General features: G+C 35.9%; 1 protein-coding gene across 1 annotated transcript; it reads left to right on the top strand.

Annotated features, from left to right (window-relative positions):
* Window positions 1–581: 581 nt before the first annotated feature.
* On the top strand, window positions 582–15234 carry srd5a3 (steroid 5 alpha-reductase 3). Its single transcript, XM_039750871.1, has 5 exons — window positions 582–822; window positions 5202–5353; window positions 11401–11592; window positions 13892–14020; window positions 14494–15234. The coding sequence occupies exons 1-5, from the start codon at window positions 608–610 to the stop codon at window positions 14751–14753; spliced, it is 948 nt and encodes a 315-aa protein (XP_039606805.1). The 5' UTR covers window positions 582–607; the 3' UTR covers window positions 14754–15234.
* Window positions 15235–17788: the final 2554 nt, after the last annotated feature.

Raw genomic sequence — 17788 nt, 5'->3', positions numbered from 1 at the left:
ACTGTATATCATGCAACTATCTGCTTTATAATACCTCAAACTTCAGGCATGTGTAACAAGTACAGTTATGTGTGCTGGGAAAACTGACAGTGAAAAAAATCCTAAGCTATTTTACATGATACAAAGCACTGTAGCTATGCGAGACGTCTGAGCAGATACGAAGTTCAATGTGTTCAAATCAAAATTCAAAAGGTTTATATTACAAAGCAAATAATCCCATCACGGAAGTTAATTGCAAATCTGAAATTTAAATTCCTCAACGTTCTACTTGAAATGGACGATATCAGCACTTTAGGGCTTCATAACGAAAAGGAGAACACCGTGCCGCATTATACAATACTAGCCATATGTTGTGCAAAAAACATAAACAAATACCACGTATCCCCATCGGTGAAATACGGCTTTAAGAAGTTTGCTTTTTTTCTCTTACTAATTCAAGAATGCATTTAAAGGAACACATGTTCAAATGAACTTAACCATTCACACGTCCCTGGAAAGAAGTTACCGGAAGGTGTAGCTGCAGTCCCTTCCCAGTCATCCCAATCGGAGCCTGTCGGAATGTTTTAAGTGCGTACCGGAAATACAACTGCTCAGTTTGAAGAAAAAAATGTCCTTTACCTGCTGGGCTTTCATTGATTTCATTTGGTTATTTCTTGCATTAGCGTTCGCTTTTTCTGTTTGTATCTTCAAATTGAGTCGAGCTAAGGTTAACTACAGCAATTCCAAAATTCTGTATATTTTTGAAGATCTAATTCGTTATGGTAAAACAAAAAACGATTTACGTAGAGGAGCATTGTTACGTCTTTTCGATGTACCTAAAAGGTAAAGTTATTACTTGTAATCTGTGCGTTGTTAGTAATTAAAGAAAAAAGAAGTAAATGTCGGGTTGTCGCCTTAAATCACAGCTCTTAAAAATGCTATTTTTAAGTGAATGAAGTGTGAGTCAGTATTAATTTATCCATTGCTTTCTATGTTGAAAGTTTGTTATTTAGATAGTAATTTATAATATATATATTGTGTTATTATGTTCAACATACTGTATATTGTGTATTATACAATTTATGCATTTATAAACGGGTGAATATATACACCGAATATTATGGATATGAACACAGTACATACATTTATATTTACAGCGGGTATAGAAAAGAATTTCTTTCTCCCTTTGAAAATATTCTCTTATTGCTTTACAGTTCAAAATTAAACGCACACACACAAAAACATATATTTCAGGTTTATTTACTCGTTGCAACCTGTAACATCCAAGCCAAAGATACAATAGCAACAGTTCGGAATATTAATAATAAAAAAACAAGAAGGGTCTCTGATTCCCAAGCAATACATATTTTGTGCTGCTTATCCAGTTTAAGGATGACTCTAGTGAGAATTCCAAAGCTTAGGGAGTTCACCATATCTTTAGACAGATAGATACTTTATTAATCCCAAGGGGAAATTCACATAATCCAGCAGCAGTATACTGATACAAAGAAACAATATTAAATTAAATAGTAATAAAAATGAAAAGAAAAAAAAAAAGTGGTTAAAGTGGAAAAAAAATGTTGCACTATTAGTACTGCCAGAAGCACTAGTCCAACATTCAATCCCACCATTTCTGAGCCCTGACTTACTGTTTATGTGTTAAATTCTACATTTATTCAAAGCTGTATTGAGTGATTTTATTCACTTAAATTATTAAAGAAAACGTTGCATTAGTATGAAATACAGATTTCTTTCAGTTAAGTCCAGTTATTTTTCATCTTAGTTTTTTTTTTAATTCAACCTTTGATTAAGGCTACATTGAATTAAATAAGGGCAAGCTTAAAAGTTACCAAAATAAAGTAATTTTTTTTTTTTTTTTAACTTTTGCCTGTGGTTCATGTTGGTATGAATTGTGTTTGTCTGAGTTGGTGTGTCACAGATGTGAACTGATCTGGTTGGTGGTATGTTATACTATTGTTAATATGGCCTCTCCACTTTAGATATGCACCAAAGAAGATTACAGCCCACAAAAAACTGTATTAGGAGCACGGATCCATCAACTTTCCGCATATTTTAGAAACAATGTAAAATATATATTCAAATGGGTTGAATAGTTGAGGAGTGCTGCATGAGAGGTAACGAATCCATTGTTGCTGCCAAAATTGGACCTGTCCTGACATTGTTCTGGCAAACTGGCATGAAACCATTAAACTAAGGAACAGACTGTTGAAATATAATGTTCATGTAACTATAGTACAAATGGGTCATTCCATGTCAAATCAACCAATTTTCCAGAAATCCCATGTTCTTCAGGCTCAAAAAAGTCTGACAAAAATACCAGGTGTACTCATGTTATCTTGTCAAATTATTTTGATGTAAAATTAACACTTTTCAAGATACAGCCAATTTTGTGAGGGGAGAGGAGTGTCAAATTTGACACGGCTTTATTTTTATAAATCAATTTCGCAAGAAAATTGTGCATATTGGTACCTTTATAGGTATAGCACATAAAAAAAATCAAAATGTTTGGTTTAGTTGACACCACTTGGTAAGGTCAGACCTTCAAAAATGGGGAAAAAATGCAATGTTTAGGCTTACAGAAAGCATACTTCTAACCAATACAGCCTGCTGAAATTTTTTCCATGTTTAAAATCCTACACAGGGCTTTTTATAAGGTTATAAGCAAACAAGAAACTAGCAGGGTTTGTCCAGTAGACCTCTCAAATGTGAAAATTCATTTTGGGTCTAATTTTCAGACCAGCCTAATGCACTGTGGGAACACCCAGACCTTTTTAAAATTAGTTTCACTGGAACCTACATGGTTCCTTCTTTCACAAAAAAGAATACTTTTATTATGTGAATCTTTCATTTTTATTTTCCATTCTAAACATGCCTTAAATTCACAATTTGTCAGTAACCATAATTAGCAAGTTCTTCATCACTAACTTGGGTATAGGATTAATGGGGAAAAAAAATAAATTACCAAAGACACATTAAGCACAACACGTTATTTTGTATAATTAAATACAACACTAGTTATAATGAAATGTTAACATCTTGGCATTGCAGCAGCAAGATTATGGCCCATTTCATTTCTGTTTCAATTGAAGTGCACAGAGTGTAGGGCATCTTTGTATTTGACATCAAGATGATACTGCGTTCCACAGACTGTTGGAGGTAAAGTAAGCAGTGCAGTGACGCATTGTAATGGAACCCAACAGACATCATCTCTAGGTAGTTAATGGAGAGGCTGTGCAGGAGACTTTGGATGCATTAAACACATGAGGATGTCTGATTCCACTTCACTCTTGTCACGAATCACACCAGTCCAACATTTTTCATCATTCATGCACCCAACAGAGCCTCCAGTAGGACACTGGTCTCATGTGAAGGACACATCTGAGTGTGATCGTGAGAGGGCAGCATCTCGGCTGCTGCTTCAGTAGTGAATGTTCGAACAGTCACTTGACTGTCTTTACTAGACAACCGGCTGACTTTGACTTTTCCATCTTCTGTAGGGCTATAAAAGTGGTATTCTCGAGTAGCAGGTACTCTTTTGGCCATGGAGAATCACATTCTGTGTTCAGCAACATTAGATAAGACATTGTCATTTGATATGAAAAGAAGTTTGACATTTTTGATAACTTAATGCTTGAAAACACAGTGATTAACATTATTGACACATGATGCATTCAGACTATGTTTACGATGGAAAATAAACATTAAATATTTGCATAAGAAAATGTAAGGCTTGTATTTTGAGAAAGAAGGGATAATGTAGAATATGTGCAAAATATTTAAAAAATTATCTGCACATTCCCACATGCCATTAGGGTTCTCTGAAAATGTAATTCAAAATGATTTTTTAGATTTGTGAAAGGTCTGCTGTTCAAACCCTGCTACAGTTACTTTTCTGTTTATTGCTCTTTCAGAAAGCCTATATAGTTATCTGAATAAGGAAAAAAAAAATTAAAAGTTTGTGTTGGTTACAAATATGTGTTTCTGAGGTCAAAACGTAGCTAAGCTAAAAACTCCAATTCAATTTTCGTCAATTTCAAGTGGCATGCAAGGTCATCTGGACCAAATGTTTGAACTTCATCACATACTATATCAATTAATGGACTGGCCTGCAACGTCTGAACCTGCTTGGTGGTTTAGTTCTTGAGCTATGGACTTGTGAAATTTGAGGAAAAAATGAGGCTGGATAAAGTCAACAACCCAAAGTCCCACATTGGTAAACTGGCTTTATCTTGGAAAATATTGTTCTTCCATCAAAAAAAATGCACAGGGTGTCTCCTCACTAACATGGATACACCTGGTAATTTTTCCAGAATTTTTTGAGTACAAAGTGCGTGGACCTTTGGTTAATTTGACATGGAGTGACCCTAATACTTTTTGACCTACACTGCTGTGCAGTACTGAATGATATCATCAATAACCCTTAAATTGACTAGGCCAGGGGTCCTTAACCTGAGGTCGATGGACCCCCTAGGGGCTCAGGGGTTTCAGGGGATCCATGAGGGTCAGATAAAAGTTAACATTTACAGTATATTCACTGTAAAGGCCGCTACTGTTGATTTACAGTAGAAGTAGTTGCAGTAGTAATGGTAGTAGAAAACATAGTATTAGTAGATTTGTTTTAATTTGTACAAGAGGATTCTATTTCATAATTATAATGAGTGGCAATTACTTTTTGCAGGTTCTTTACTTTAAAGTTTAATAATACTTTGTGTATGAGACAATCAAATCTTGATAAATAAAGTACATTATATAAATTGCATGCAAAGTTATGTTTATGTGAATATTTCTGGGGATGTGGGTCCATAGCTCTCATCAGATTCTTAAAGTTGTCTGTGACTCAAAAAAGGTTAAGAATCACTGGACTTGGCACCATCCATCTTCATTGAAATGAGATGTCCTCCCCTACCCTACCCAACCCAAACCAGAAAGAGATGGGTGGAAGAACAAAAATCTCTTTGAGCCAAAAAAAGCAATTTTGAATCTTTACTTAGTATCTAGAAATCCTCCATATTTTGTAAAATCATTGAGTTTGACCCCCTTCAAGTACATGCTGTCTTTTACCAGCCAATATAAAGGACAAAAAACAAAATATGAATTTTGTAGTTACACCAAAATAGGTGGAGTGGCTTAATTTGAATAAAAAGGTGAATTTGTGCACTGTGTTGTATGATCATTGTTTTCTTTTGTTTGTTTTTTTGCAGGTGGTTTTTCCATTTTTATATTGTTTCTGTTATTTGGAACAGCTTCCTTATAAGATACCATATAAATGCAGTGTTCTTTGGAGTGCGTTATCCAATTTGGTTAAGTGACCTTAGCAGTGCACTAACTAATTTCTGTGTGCAACATGAAAACGGCAAGTATAACAATAATATACGATGTTAGAGTTGTGTTGTTTTACACCTATTGATATGTTGGGTCTAATTTTCAGACCAGCCTAATGCACTGTGGGAATATTAATATTCTGTCAATATTAAGATACATTTAGAATCACATAAGTCTTCAAGCATCAAAACAATGCAATTTTGACAAAATTCATAGTTGCCTAAATGAGAAAAAGCCGCCTTACCTGAAATTGGAATAAATGTCAGGACATGGTAGGAGCCAGACTGTGGGTTTGCATCTTCATATTTGGAAATAATAAAGAATTTGTAAACCTCACCATTTTCACCTCTTGAGTATGTCGCAATAAGCGTAAAAAAAGAGTACTAACATGTACTTGTGACACTGGAGCAGACAGAACAGAACTAACTTTAATGAATTAGTGGCATGCTGATAGGCTGTTTATCGTATTTGAATAACTAACAAAAAATATGACTGTAGGCAGTTTTATTAATGTCGTTTATAGGGCTGGGTAGTATGTATGGATAAGACTCTGATTCTTTTTAATTTAAGTAGTTTAAATGTGGTTTTCATTTAAAGGGAAGACATTCTCAAAAGTGCATTTTTTTGTTTAAACAGAACAGATAAATTCATTATGAACAGCAGTCTATAGAATATGCAGAAGTTACTTTCTGCCATATAGGCAAACCATGCAAGTTTATTTTTAAACAATTTTCTGCAAATGGTAGCCAATAAATAACAATCAATAAGTTAATAAAAAAAAACTGCAAGTTATAGCAACTTATAAAAAATGAATCATAAATGTTGTGCCCCAGAAGGTGTGGCAGACAATGAAGAAGCAGATGGCATCAGCTGAGCCAAAGCATCGGGGTGTTTGGATTTTATGTGTGTCTACTAAATTGATTGTATTTGATAACAATTACCTTTTTTAAGCAATGCTGACAAATATGCTTATTTAAGTTTTATAGCTCTCCATTATTGTTTGAACACTAAATGAACCCAAAGTGCAAAAGTTATATTTGGCTTCAAAATTATATCCATCTTCACTGTTGCTCTGATGACCTAACGTCACTAATACATCAGTTCTGTGGCTACAGGCAGCAACTGTGCAGTCATCATTTGGAAAAGCGACATCCAATGAATTACTGATCTTCAGAGCTTTGGACATCTTGCAGAATGTAGATTTCTAGTTCTTTTAAAATCCTACACATTTTTGAAAAGGACAACCACTGTTACATTATGACATTTTACTAATGTAGCATCCTTTTATTCATTGTTAACATTTTGTCTGTAATAAAAAAAAACATACCACCGGTAAATCAGATTTAACACGAATAAAGAGCATGGCAGCCGAGTGAGGCAGTTAACTGTCTATCAGCAGAGGCCTAATAAGAATTGTGTTGTCTTTTATTTCATGTAATTGGAAGTTTGGTCATTTGTAATCTTCAAATAGTCAAAAATAATTACACATGTATCTGTGTGTTTGGAAAAACGAAACTGATAAAATTATAATTGAGTTATGTAAAGATCCTGTATGATAGCATACAGTAGTACTGTAGCAAAGATAGAAAAATTTGGAATGAGTGGTTTTTCAAAATTTCCCTTTAATACTGAGACCTACAACGATAAAGTCTCAAACAAAACTGACATTATCTTTTTTAAAACATGTTGCATCCTATTTGTCTTATTTCGAGCTTCATGCCTATTCTTTTTTTTGTTCAGTTTGGTTCAGTACTTATTTCCATAACCTTCTACTTTGTTTTGACCAATGTCCAGTGATTAAGCAGTTTTTCCATCCATCCATCCATTATCTAACCCGCTGAATCCGAATACAGGGTCACGGGGGTCTGCTGGAGCCAATCCACCAGCAGGACACACACAAACATACCCACACACTAAGCACACACTAGGGCCAATTTAGAATCGCCAATCCACCTAACCTGCATGTCTATGGATTGTGGGAGGAAACCGGAGTGCCCGGAGGAAACCCACGCAGACACGGGGAGAACATGCAAACTCCACACAGGGAGGACCCGGGAAGCGAACCCGGGTCCCCTAACTGCGAGGCAGCAGCGCTACCACTGCGCCACCGTGCCGCCGCAGTTTTTGACATAATCTATTTAAATATACATGTACATGCAGATGGACGCATCCACACAAGCTTACAACCATACACACATACACACTCACATATTCAAAGAAATTTATAGGTAATTATAGCTGACAGCTTGCTTGCCCTTGAAGAGCACATGCTGGATGATGAAAAGGAAGACATGAACACACAAACACATCCAGATCAGTAAAGACTGACAGTGAACAAGGGCATTAAGCCACACCTTTACCACTCTATGTAATATGTCTACTTAATGTGACCCAGTATGTTTAGTTTCAGATTAAGCATTATTTAAGTTGTTTACTTCTTTTAATTCCCATAATCATTTTACTATATGTCTGTTTGTGTAAATAATAGATATCTCATAAGTTAACATATTTGATTGTATATGATTGCATATTACAATCAGTTGTAATGTAAAATCTTTCTTTGAGTGATTGTCTGCAGTATCTCTAAAGTGAAGTTAGATGGAGGTACTTTATGGAGCAATCCTAACAGATTTTTTGATGTTGGAGTAAAAAATGACAAAAATATATTAGGTAATCTGTATCTGCTGGGTAGACATAACATTCTTAAACTCGCTTACTCCAGTTCAGGTTTGTTAGGTCCACACACCATCCATGCAGTATTAAGCACCAACTCTGGCTTGGGATACAATCCATCACAGAGTCCACTTGCATTTGCATCAATGAGCAAAACACATAAGTGTTTGGGATAATAAAAGAAAGTTCTTGTAGTCACAGAGAGAATGTGCAAAATCCACATAGCGTTATGTGAATCCAGGAAACCGTTACTGATAGGCTGCAGTGCTAACCATTGTACCACAACTCAGAAGATGTGCTTTTCAATGTGGCTCATTATACAGTATAACAATTTAATTTTTGGGGACATGATGCAGTTCTTTTTGTTTAGTTATGTTAGGGCATTAATATAGGCTCTTTAATATACAATGACTAAACTTAATACATTATTTTTAAACCTTTTTTTATTTTATTATATGGGATTACAGAATATAAACCTTATACTTGATCATTAATAAGGAAAGAGGAAAAGCTTTGTCATATTGGGGAGCACCAGATGCCCAAAAGTAGACTATAGCCTCAAAATTAATAAGTATTGCACATCCTGGTGTCTGTAGTCCTGAGAAGTTATAACAAGTAAATGAAATAAAATCTCTGAGATTTCACTATTCCTGATGGGCATAATATTTTTATAATTAAAATTTGCAGCATTTTATATGCACTCACCTAAAGGATTATTAGGAACACCATACTTATACGATGTTTGACCCCCTTTCGCCTTCAGAACTGCCTTAATTCTACGTGGCATTGATTCAACAAGGTGCTGAAAGCATTCTTTAGAAATGTTGGCCCATATTGATAGGATAGCATCTTGCAGTTAATGGAGATTTGTGGGATGCACATCCAGGGCACGAAGGTCCCGTTCCACCACATCCCAAAGATGCTCTATTGGGTTGAGATCTGGTGACTGGGGGGGCCATTTTAGTACAGTGAACTCATTGTCATGTTCAAGAAACCAATTTGAAATGATTCGAGCTTTGTGACATGGTGCATTATCCTGCTGGAAGTAGCCATCAGAGGATGGGTACATGGTGGTCATGAAGGGATGGACATGGTCAGAAACAATGCTCAGGTAGCCCGTGGCATTTAAACGATGCCCAATTGGCACTAAGGGGCCTAAAGTGTGCCAAGAAAACATCCCCCACACCATTACACCACCACCACCAGCCTGCACAGTGGTAACAAGGCATGATGGATCCATGTTCTCATTCTGTTTACGCCAAATTCTGACTCTACTATTTGAAAGTCTCAACAGAAATCGAGACTCATCAGACCAGGCAACATTTTTCCAATCTTCAGCTGTCCTATTTTGGTGCGCTCATGCAAATTGTAACCTCTTTTTCCTATTTGTAGTGGAGATGAGTGGTACCCGGTGGGGTCTTCTGCTGTTGAAGCCTATCCGCCTCAAGGTTGTGCGTGTTGTGGCTTCACAAATGCTTTGCTGCATACCTCGGTTGTAACGAGTGGTTATTTCAGTCAAAGTTGCTCTTCTATCAGCTTGAATTGGTCGGCCCATTCTCCTTTGACCTCTAGCATCAACAAGGCATTTTCGCCCACAGGACTGCCGCATACTGGATGTTTTTCCCTTTTCACACCATTCTTTGTAAACCCTAGAAATGGTTGTGCGTGAAAATCCTAGTAACTGAGCAGATTGTGAAATACTCAGACCGGCCCGTCTGGCACCAACAACCATGCCACGCTCAAAATTGCTTAAATCACCTTTCTTTCCCATTCTGACATTCAGTTTGGAGTTCAGGAGATTGTCTTGACCAGGACCACACCCCTAAATGCATTGAATCAACTGCCATGTGATTGGTTGATTAGATAACTGCATTAATGAGAAATTGAACAGGTGTTCCTAATAATCCTTTAGGTGAGTGTAGGTTCGGTTTCTTTTTCAGGCTCTAATACAGTGGAACAATCAAATATGATTTTCACTGTTGCCATATCCTCAAACGTTTACTTTCTTGAGAAGGCCTGATAAAACACAGGCTCATTAATTTGTTGTGCGTTTATGATGAAGCAGAGTGAAATTTGAAATGACTAGAAAACACACTTAGTTATTGTTCTATGTACCATTGTATTAACTAATTATATTTAATAATAAAAAAAGTCTTTATTGCCATTGTTATTGAACCTCGTAACTTCAGGACCTTCAGCAGGTTTAATATATTTTGGTGCTGTTTTTGGAATTCTTAATCCCACTTTAGTGATATTGTGCTGTGCTTTCATATCACATTTTACACCCAAAGGCACTTCCTGTTGCACTATAAAGCATGCATACCTCAGTTTATGATGTATACAACATGGTTTATTAAGAAGCAGGGGTCACAATGCAGACTTTGTCTGTACATTCAGAAATGATAAATAGTTACTTAATGAATATTCAAAACTATTGTAATTACACAAGCACAATTTCTGATTTGCCGCTAATGAAAATTCACTTAGTTGATTAATCATCACTTTTTGCAAGACCATGACTTCTTCTGTTTATTATTTTCAGATTTCTCTCACCCAATGAACCATCATCTATAGAGTTGTTCTTTTTCATGTGGGGCAGCTATCTCTCCAGTCACATTAGTTAAACCACCCCACGGCTCAATCTCTCCAGTTCTTAGAAGCCAAACACAAGTGAGCTGAGTGGGCATGTGGATATGAGGCACTCTTCTTTTTGTTTGAGATATTTAGTTATTTCCCAGTGACATAAGATACTATTTGGTAAATAAGTTGACTTTATTTGAATGAGGCATTATTTATGGTTCCTACCATTTTGGACATTTCTAGTAAATTTGTACATTGGCATCTTAATTTGACCTTCAAAAAAAACTGCTTTATTAATTTAATTGGCTAATAACTTCACTTCTTTGTGCCTTGTCTGTGGAAGTATAATGAATGAGTTCAAGCAAGTGGTTATGTTCATGCAGTATGCGTGAAACACTGGAGTGGTGGATTTAGTATTGCATTACACCAAAGGTGTGCATTTATTAATGTGTGACTTTTAAGTTCTAAGAATTTTTTTCAGGTACAATAATTGCCTAGTACTTTTTAAATATTTGGAAAATGTTGATTCCTTAATTTTTACTAATAGTTCCTGATGTATTTTTAGTCTTTGGAAGGAACTGATGCATACACAAAATATATCTCTGTCGTGGTGTAGGCCACATGAGTGTATTATGTACTTTATACATGACATCTGAATGTTTACTTAACAACAAAATACTGTATGTCTTTCTCATTGCAATTCTGCTGTAATTGCACTTATCACTGTAATGCCTGGTCTCTGAGTATAGCACAGTGCCTAACTGGTCAGTGCAGCTTCAAAAATTACATACACGTGATTGCAATTCTCCATTTTCTAAATTTTAGGTAACCAGTTATCAGTTCTTTTGATTCATCTACTTTTGTGGGCTCACTCCGTCAGAAGGCTTTATGAGTGCCTTTTCATCAGTGTGTTTTCAGATGGAGTCCTACATATTGTGCAGTACTGCTTTGGCCTTGCCTATTATGTTCTGCTTGGTTTAACTGTAATTTCTACATCATCTATCAGTCAGGCTGGAGGTTAGTTAAAATTACCTTCTTTCTTTTTGAAATAATGGACTAAAGTATATGTATAAATAATTTCCATGTTTAATGTTGATTACAGTCTAGTACAGTAACCCCTTAACATTTGCAAGGGTTGGGGATGGAAGAATGTGAATATTCACAAATAATACTTTGCCCTAAAACACACAGACAAACATACCATATGATTAGCTAAGTGGACCTGTTAAACTTTTCTAGCTTTCACACTTTCAATTTGTTATATTGGAAATAACATTCACAGTTCTTAATATTGTAATGGCATTGACCAGCTGCATCAGCCCAAGATGAGTCACCCATTTTATAAGCTGGTATTTGAGTGACAGCACACCTATAAAATGGCAAGTGGTTCTTTTCAGAATATCTGGCCACCTAAGAGAACCTTGTAAAGAGCAAGAGCATTCCGGGACTTGGTGCGGGTGCTACATTGGTCAGGATGTCAGAGAAAGAAGACCCACCATCCAGCTTTGCAAAGCTATGAGTTCATCAAAGCCCTTTAATGAACTTACTCAGAGGAGTTACAGGAGTGTTGCTGAGATCTTTAATGCTGTTTGCAGCATTAGTGGGGGAGATGATCGACGGCTGATATACTGACTGCTACCTCTCTAGATTCTCCAACGCTTCTCTCTTCTCTAGCTGCTAAGATCCACTGGCCTGGTTGCTCTAATGCCAGCAGAGCACTGGACTCATGGAGCTAGGAAAAAGTGTAGCAGATCAAGTTGCCAATGACCCCCAGGCGAGCCATGTAAAGCAGGGCTGGTTTTAAAACTAGGCAAATGATGAGGCACATCACAGGGGCTTTGTACAGGACAGCAATGGAGGGAGAGTATCAAAGCTGAGCTCCAGACCTGGAATGGCATCAGCATCAGTTCAGATTCATTTGCAATATACAGATCACTGGACAGATGGACAGCGTTTTAATAGCTATGCTGTACTACCTCAGGTTCATTGTTTTTGTTTACCAAAAATAACTTGGTTTTAAAGATGTAATATGCACTTACATTAACAAATATTAAAACCACTGTTATATGATTTTATATGATAGAGATAATTCCCAGCATTGTCTATATATTTTTGGTTTATTCATTGTCTACAAGTTTCTGTGATCTTTCAACAAGCTCCAGAACTTCCCATTTAAATTTTCACAGCCAACTCATGAATAACCAAAACCACAAATGTGAAGGAGTTACTGTACATACCTTTGTCCATATATAACTGTTTTGAATAGCTGAATAGTCATGATTGTTTTTGGGGTGTTTATAGCAGTGCAGTATTATGTGTTATATACTGAGAATTTTTAGCTGTATTAGGGCATGATTTTTGCTTTTTTATGTAGGATTGTCCAGGTGGATTTCAAGCTAATTTTACCATAAGCTAAAGCTTGGAGGGCAGCAGTGCCTTATAGAATGACAACCTGAAACACAAGTAGGTCTACAGTACATCAGGAGTTTAAAAAACAAGAAGTTTAGTGGGCCATTACCAAGTTATAAAAGTCTAAGCATCAATCCACTTGAGTTTGTGGTAGCACAATGAGGAGCTTATTGTTAAACTTTCAAATGTCAAATATTTTATGTAGTTATAAAAACTGGAATTAAAAAAAAAAATACTTGGAGTAGTGGCTGCAGTTGAAGGTAGTGTTATCCTTTATAATGGCTTTTTTACATGGAGTATTGATTACTAAATAACTTTTTACAATAAATTAAAGTATTGGAATTATATTTTGTTCACTTGGGTTTTATTATTTAAACCTGTTAACAGTTACTGTGAAAACTATGCAGAAGTACAGGCAAGGAGCAATCAGATATTGACACTATATACAGTAGAAGAAACCAGTGTGTGTTTTAATATGGAAAGAACATGCAATATACTTGTCACATAGACAAAATCGAATGTCAACAGGAATAATCAGACTTTGATGACAGCACACATTTACAAATACATCAGTAGTTGACTCTGTATTTCTAACCTTGTATTAATATTTAAAATCAGTGTTAACAGTAAATAAAATGTGTCCATTAAATATAAATAAAATGATAACACTATTAGTTAAACCATTTTAACAGTAAACTAATTTGTCTATATTGAATCCACATTGCTGTTTCACTGTATGATCCTTAAGAAGTCACTTCACCTGCCAGTTACATTTGCAGAAATATATAACAATATGTTGTGTATATTTTAAACTTGTATGTCCTGTTTGATGAAAACACCAGATAAACATGTAAAATATAATGAAAAAAATGCCAACTTTCTTAGTATATTAAAATATTTTTTACAGGTTCTACAGAGAATCGTTATGCACAGATTCATTTTTCTCATTTTCTGGGAATTGCAATGTTTATATGGGCATCAGTTCATCAAAATAGATGTCTTACAATTCTTGCCAATCTTAGAAAAGAAAATAACGGTGAGTCCCATAGAAGATTCAGAACTGTGTATAAAAGAATGTTAAATCCAATTTTTAAAGGCAATGCACAAAAAACATCAACAATAACAATTAATTATTTTAACTGCATTTAAGGTAAAAAGTAAATTGTATTGAAAAAAGAGATTATATGAAACTGAGACAATCTTCAATAGTCAATTACTATACATCAAGGTAGAATTCCATTGCAGAGTATTTTATTATAACAAGAAATGAATAAGAGACCCTGTAGACACATACACAAATATATAGACTTTCAAAGTAATACAAGTAAATAACCTTTAAAAACACAAGTCTGTGCACCTTTTCCCATTTCCAATTGCTACTCTTCATAGCTTCTGAGGAACAGATGTTATTGTGTATTTGTGTAGATTGTAATTGTATATAGTAGTATACACTTCTTATACTGAAACACGGAATATATAATCATGTCCTCTCATTTTTTCCCCACACAGGTAAAGTAATAAACATGCAACACAGTATTCCTGTTGGAGATTGGTTCGGTCTGATTTCAAGTCCACATTACTTTGCAGAACTGTTAATTTACATTTCACTCAGTCTGACATTAGGTGGTTGGAACTTGACTTGGTGGCTTGTTGTATTATATGTTTTGTTTAATCAAGCATTGGCTGCTGCTCTATGCCAGGAGTTTTATCACAAGAAGTTTGACTCTTATCCAAAATGTCGCCGTGCTTTTATACCATATTTGTTATAGCTTGACCAAAAATAGAGTTGAGTATCTCTTTTGTTTTCCTGTGTTAAGTATATGGGAAAATTCGTTTAAATTCCAAAACTCTGTTATTTATTGCATTTTTGATTACTTTATTTGAATGTGTATGATAGTACTTGATGTGCCAAGACAATTACTTGAAAGATATCTTTTTGGGCTCAACAAACTTTACCATGAACTGGAAATGTGGAGATATTTTTGGAAATTATGTCAAAACACCAGTTGCTGCAGTATAGTAATTAAGTGTTTAAAAAAAAAAGCAACAAAAAAACATATACTAAAGTGGAAACACAAATTGTTTTTGCCTCTTTTTGTAGTAGAGTTGTGATGTAATATGAATTGGCCATGGCAATTCCTCTTTGAACCCTCAGCTAAATTCTGACCATTCTTTGCACTGCTCTCCCTGAATGTTGTGCCAAATTAACACTAAGGAGAACTTCAGAGCAAAGTCTTCTTACCTGCTGTATGTAAAAAATGACAGGGTGGGACTCTGACAAGTAAATCCAAAGAAACAGGTACAATTAAGAAATTTATGTGCAATAAACTGTGACAGCAATACAGAGCTTTCTAAATTTCTTAGAAAATGACTAGCTGAGAGTAGGAAGCAGCTTTAAAAAAAATTACTGTATATGGAATTCATTTAGGGGCATTTTTTGGATTTCCAACTCACCCCAAGCCCTGCCACGTTGTGCTGTGTGAATATTTCCGATACTGACTAAAAATGGTACAAAGCACTAACCAAGTGCATCATAGGACAAAGGAGAATATCCTGTTTTGACAGGTTAAGAGAATTAAACCTGGTTTATTTTGAGTAGAGAAAGTTGTAAGGGTACATTATCCATGCCTTCAGTATTCTCAAATGCCTTGCTAATACTGATTTAGCAGAATGCTTTTGATTAAATATGAATAACATAGTCAAGGACACCAGTGGAAATTAACAAGACGTACAGTCCAAGGACATGCAAGTTAGGTGGATTGGAGATGCTAAAGTGAACTGTGTGTGTGTTTGTTAATCCATGGACTGGCACCCTGTCCATGAATTGTTTCCTGCCTTACGGCCTGTGCTTACTGGGATAGGCTCCAGCACCTCCGTGACCCTGTTCTGGATTTAGAAGATGGATGGCATTTAAGACTTATATTAGTTAGCCTTCTTTACACAGAGGATCATTGGAATCTGGAACAAACTATCACGTCATGTAGTTGAAGCAGAAACCTTGACCAATTTTATAAAGTGTATGGATTAGATATTGGGACAGCTTAGTTAACCAAAAGAGCTTGGTAGACTGATAATATTTCTTTTATTTTCTTTGTTGTAAACACCATGAATCTGTGGATTCATCCTGGGCAGTGGAATGGTAATGGTGTGAGAAATGTATTTTTGGTACACATTAAAACTTTTCATACCAAATGAGTGTAACATGAATGTCATTGTACTTTGGCACTGCTGTTGACCATGTCAGTCCCTTGATTGTCACAGTGTACACTTTATTAAATGGTTGTGTCAACTCAAATATGTCCTATTACAAAGCACATTTCATTTACAGCTGGTTCCACAAACATAATAGTAACTTCAGAATAATTAAGTGGCTGGCTCTGTGCCCACGTCTCAATCTAGCAGAACTGCGATTTTCAACCAGGGCACCTGAGCAGCCACAGGAGCCAGTGTTTTTTAATTTGTGAGTGCTACTGGTACCCAAGACTGGGTTGGGAGTGTGCTCCAAGAAGGCAAAGCATTACCAACTTCAGTTAAGGCAGGATTAGAAAGGTAGTTGCTGTCAACTGTGGTGCTTTGAAACAGCTTTTCTCTTCATAAAAACTATATTAACTCTAGAATAAAGGTGTTTTAGTTCCAGTCTAGAAACCTGGCTTGCAAACAGGATGGACCTCAAAGGCACTCCCAGTGACCAATTAGCAAAGTTCAGGTGTTGCACACCTCTGAATTTGTTGGTGTTGCTACACAGCTTCACTTCCATGTGTGGGAATTTATACAGAAGTGTTGCTGCAGTGGAAAGGTTTGTCTCTTTAATAAAGAAAGAAAACTGTGATATTGTAATAACTTATTGCTCACTCCATCATGAAGTGTTGATTGGGAAAAACCTCAGCAATGAATTGAAAAATGTACTAGTCATGGTTGTAAAAATTATTGCGTAAATAAAATGAAGACCTCTTAAATCACATCTGATTGCCAAAAAGTTGGGTCTAAGCCTGTAAATCTGCTTCTTCTTCACTAGAAAGTAAGATGAGTATCTAAGAAAGACTGTTCTCACAAGTATTTGAACTACAGGATGAGTTTTATTGCCTTCAGAAGCAAGAAGAATTCTTCATGTCACTGGCAGATGATACTTAGATTGCAAAATTATCATACTTGCCGTTGTCATATTACGTGACTTCTAGTCATGGGTATGTCAGATTTGCTGACGGGATGCTGATCTTATTGCTGGACCATGTTAATTTACACAACTGAAAATCACTTGCTGTGTCGTATTTTGGATTAGGTGCTGACCTTCCAGCACAGTCGTGCGTACCCTTTTTTCTGGCAGGCTATAGCGTGGTGCCTGATGGAGCTGGTGCCTTGTTAAGGGTTGACAGCTGTGTCAAGTTTAGTAATAATCACCCCCTTTTTTGTTGTTTTTTCTTTTTTCCATCATAATTCGTAAAACATAACATCAAAAAAAAAAAGCCTCTCTTCTGATTGTGAAGTCCAAAGTCCTTGTGTTGCCTGATGGAGCTGATGCTGTACAAAGGGTTAACAGATGCTATCTCTGTGTTCTTTTTTTCCATTCTGTTGTATAATGTAAAATATGAGACATAAAAAAGTTGAGCCTCTCCGCCATTTGCAAGGTTCAAAACACCTACATTCCTTATTCCTCGTTACTGCATTCTCTGCATCTACAATTAAAGATAAAATCAATCCTGTTTGATTTTATCGGACAGAGTTGTGAGCTAGTTGAAGCGAGTGGCTGGGCATGTCACATTAGGCGGTCTGTTTTATGGGAGCACACCACCAACTGCCTCTGACT

This window comes from Polypterus senegalus, chromosome 4 (assembly GCF_016835505.1).
Source record: "Polypterus senegalus isolate Bchr_013 chromosome 4, ASM1683550v1, whole genome shotgun sequence".
Taxonomy (NCBI): Eukaryota; Metazoa; Chordata; class Cladistia; order Polypteriformes; family Polypteridae; genus Polypterus; species Polypterus senegalus.
Note: the sequence above shows the minus strand (reverse complement) of the source record. Positions and strands in the feature narration are given on the sequence as shown.

Coding starts and splice junctions, on each gene's coding strand:
- srd5a3 (XM_039750871.1), top strand. CDS start 608: ATGTCCTTTACCTGCTGGGCTTTCATTGATTTCATTTGGTTATTTCTT. Junction 823..5,201: donor CTTTTCGATGTACCTAAAAG/GTAAAGTTATTA, acceptor GTTTTTTTGCAG/GTGGTTTTTCCATTTTTATA. Junction 11,593..13,891: donor ATCTATCAGTCAGGCTGGAG/GTTAGTTAAAAT, acceptor TATTTTTTACAG/GTTCTACAGAGAATCGTTAT.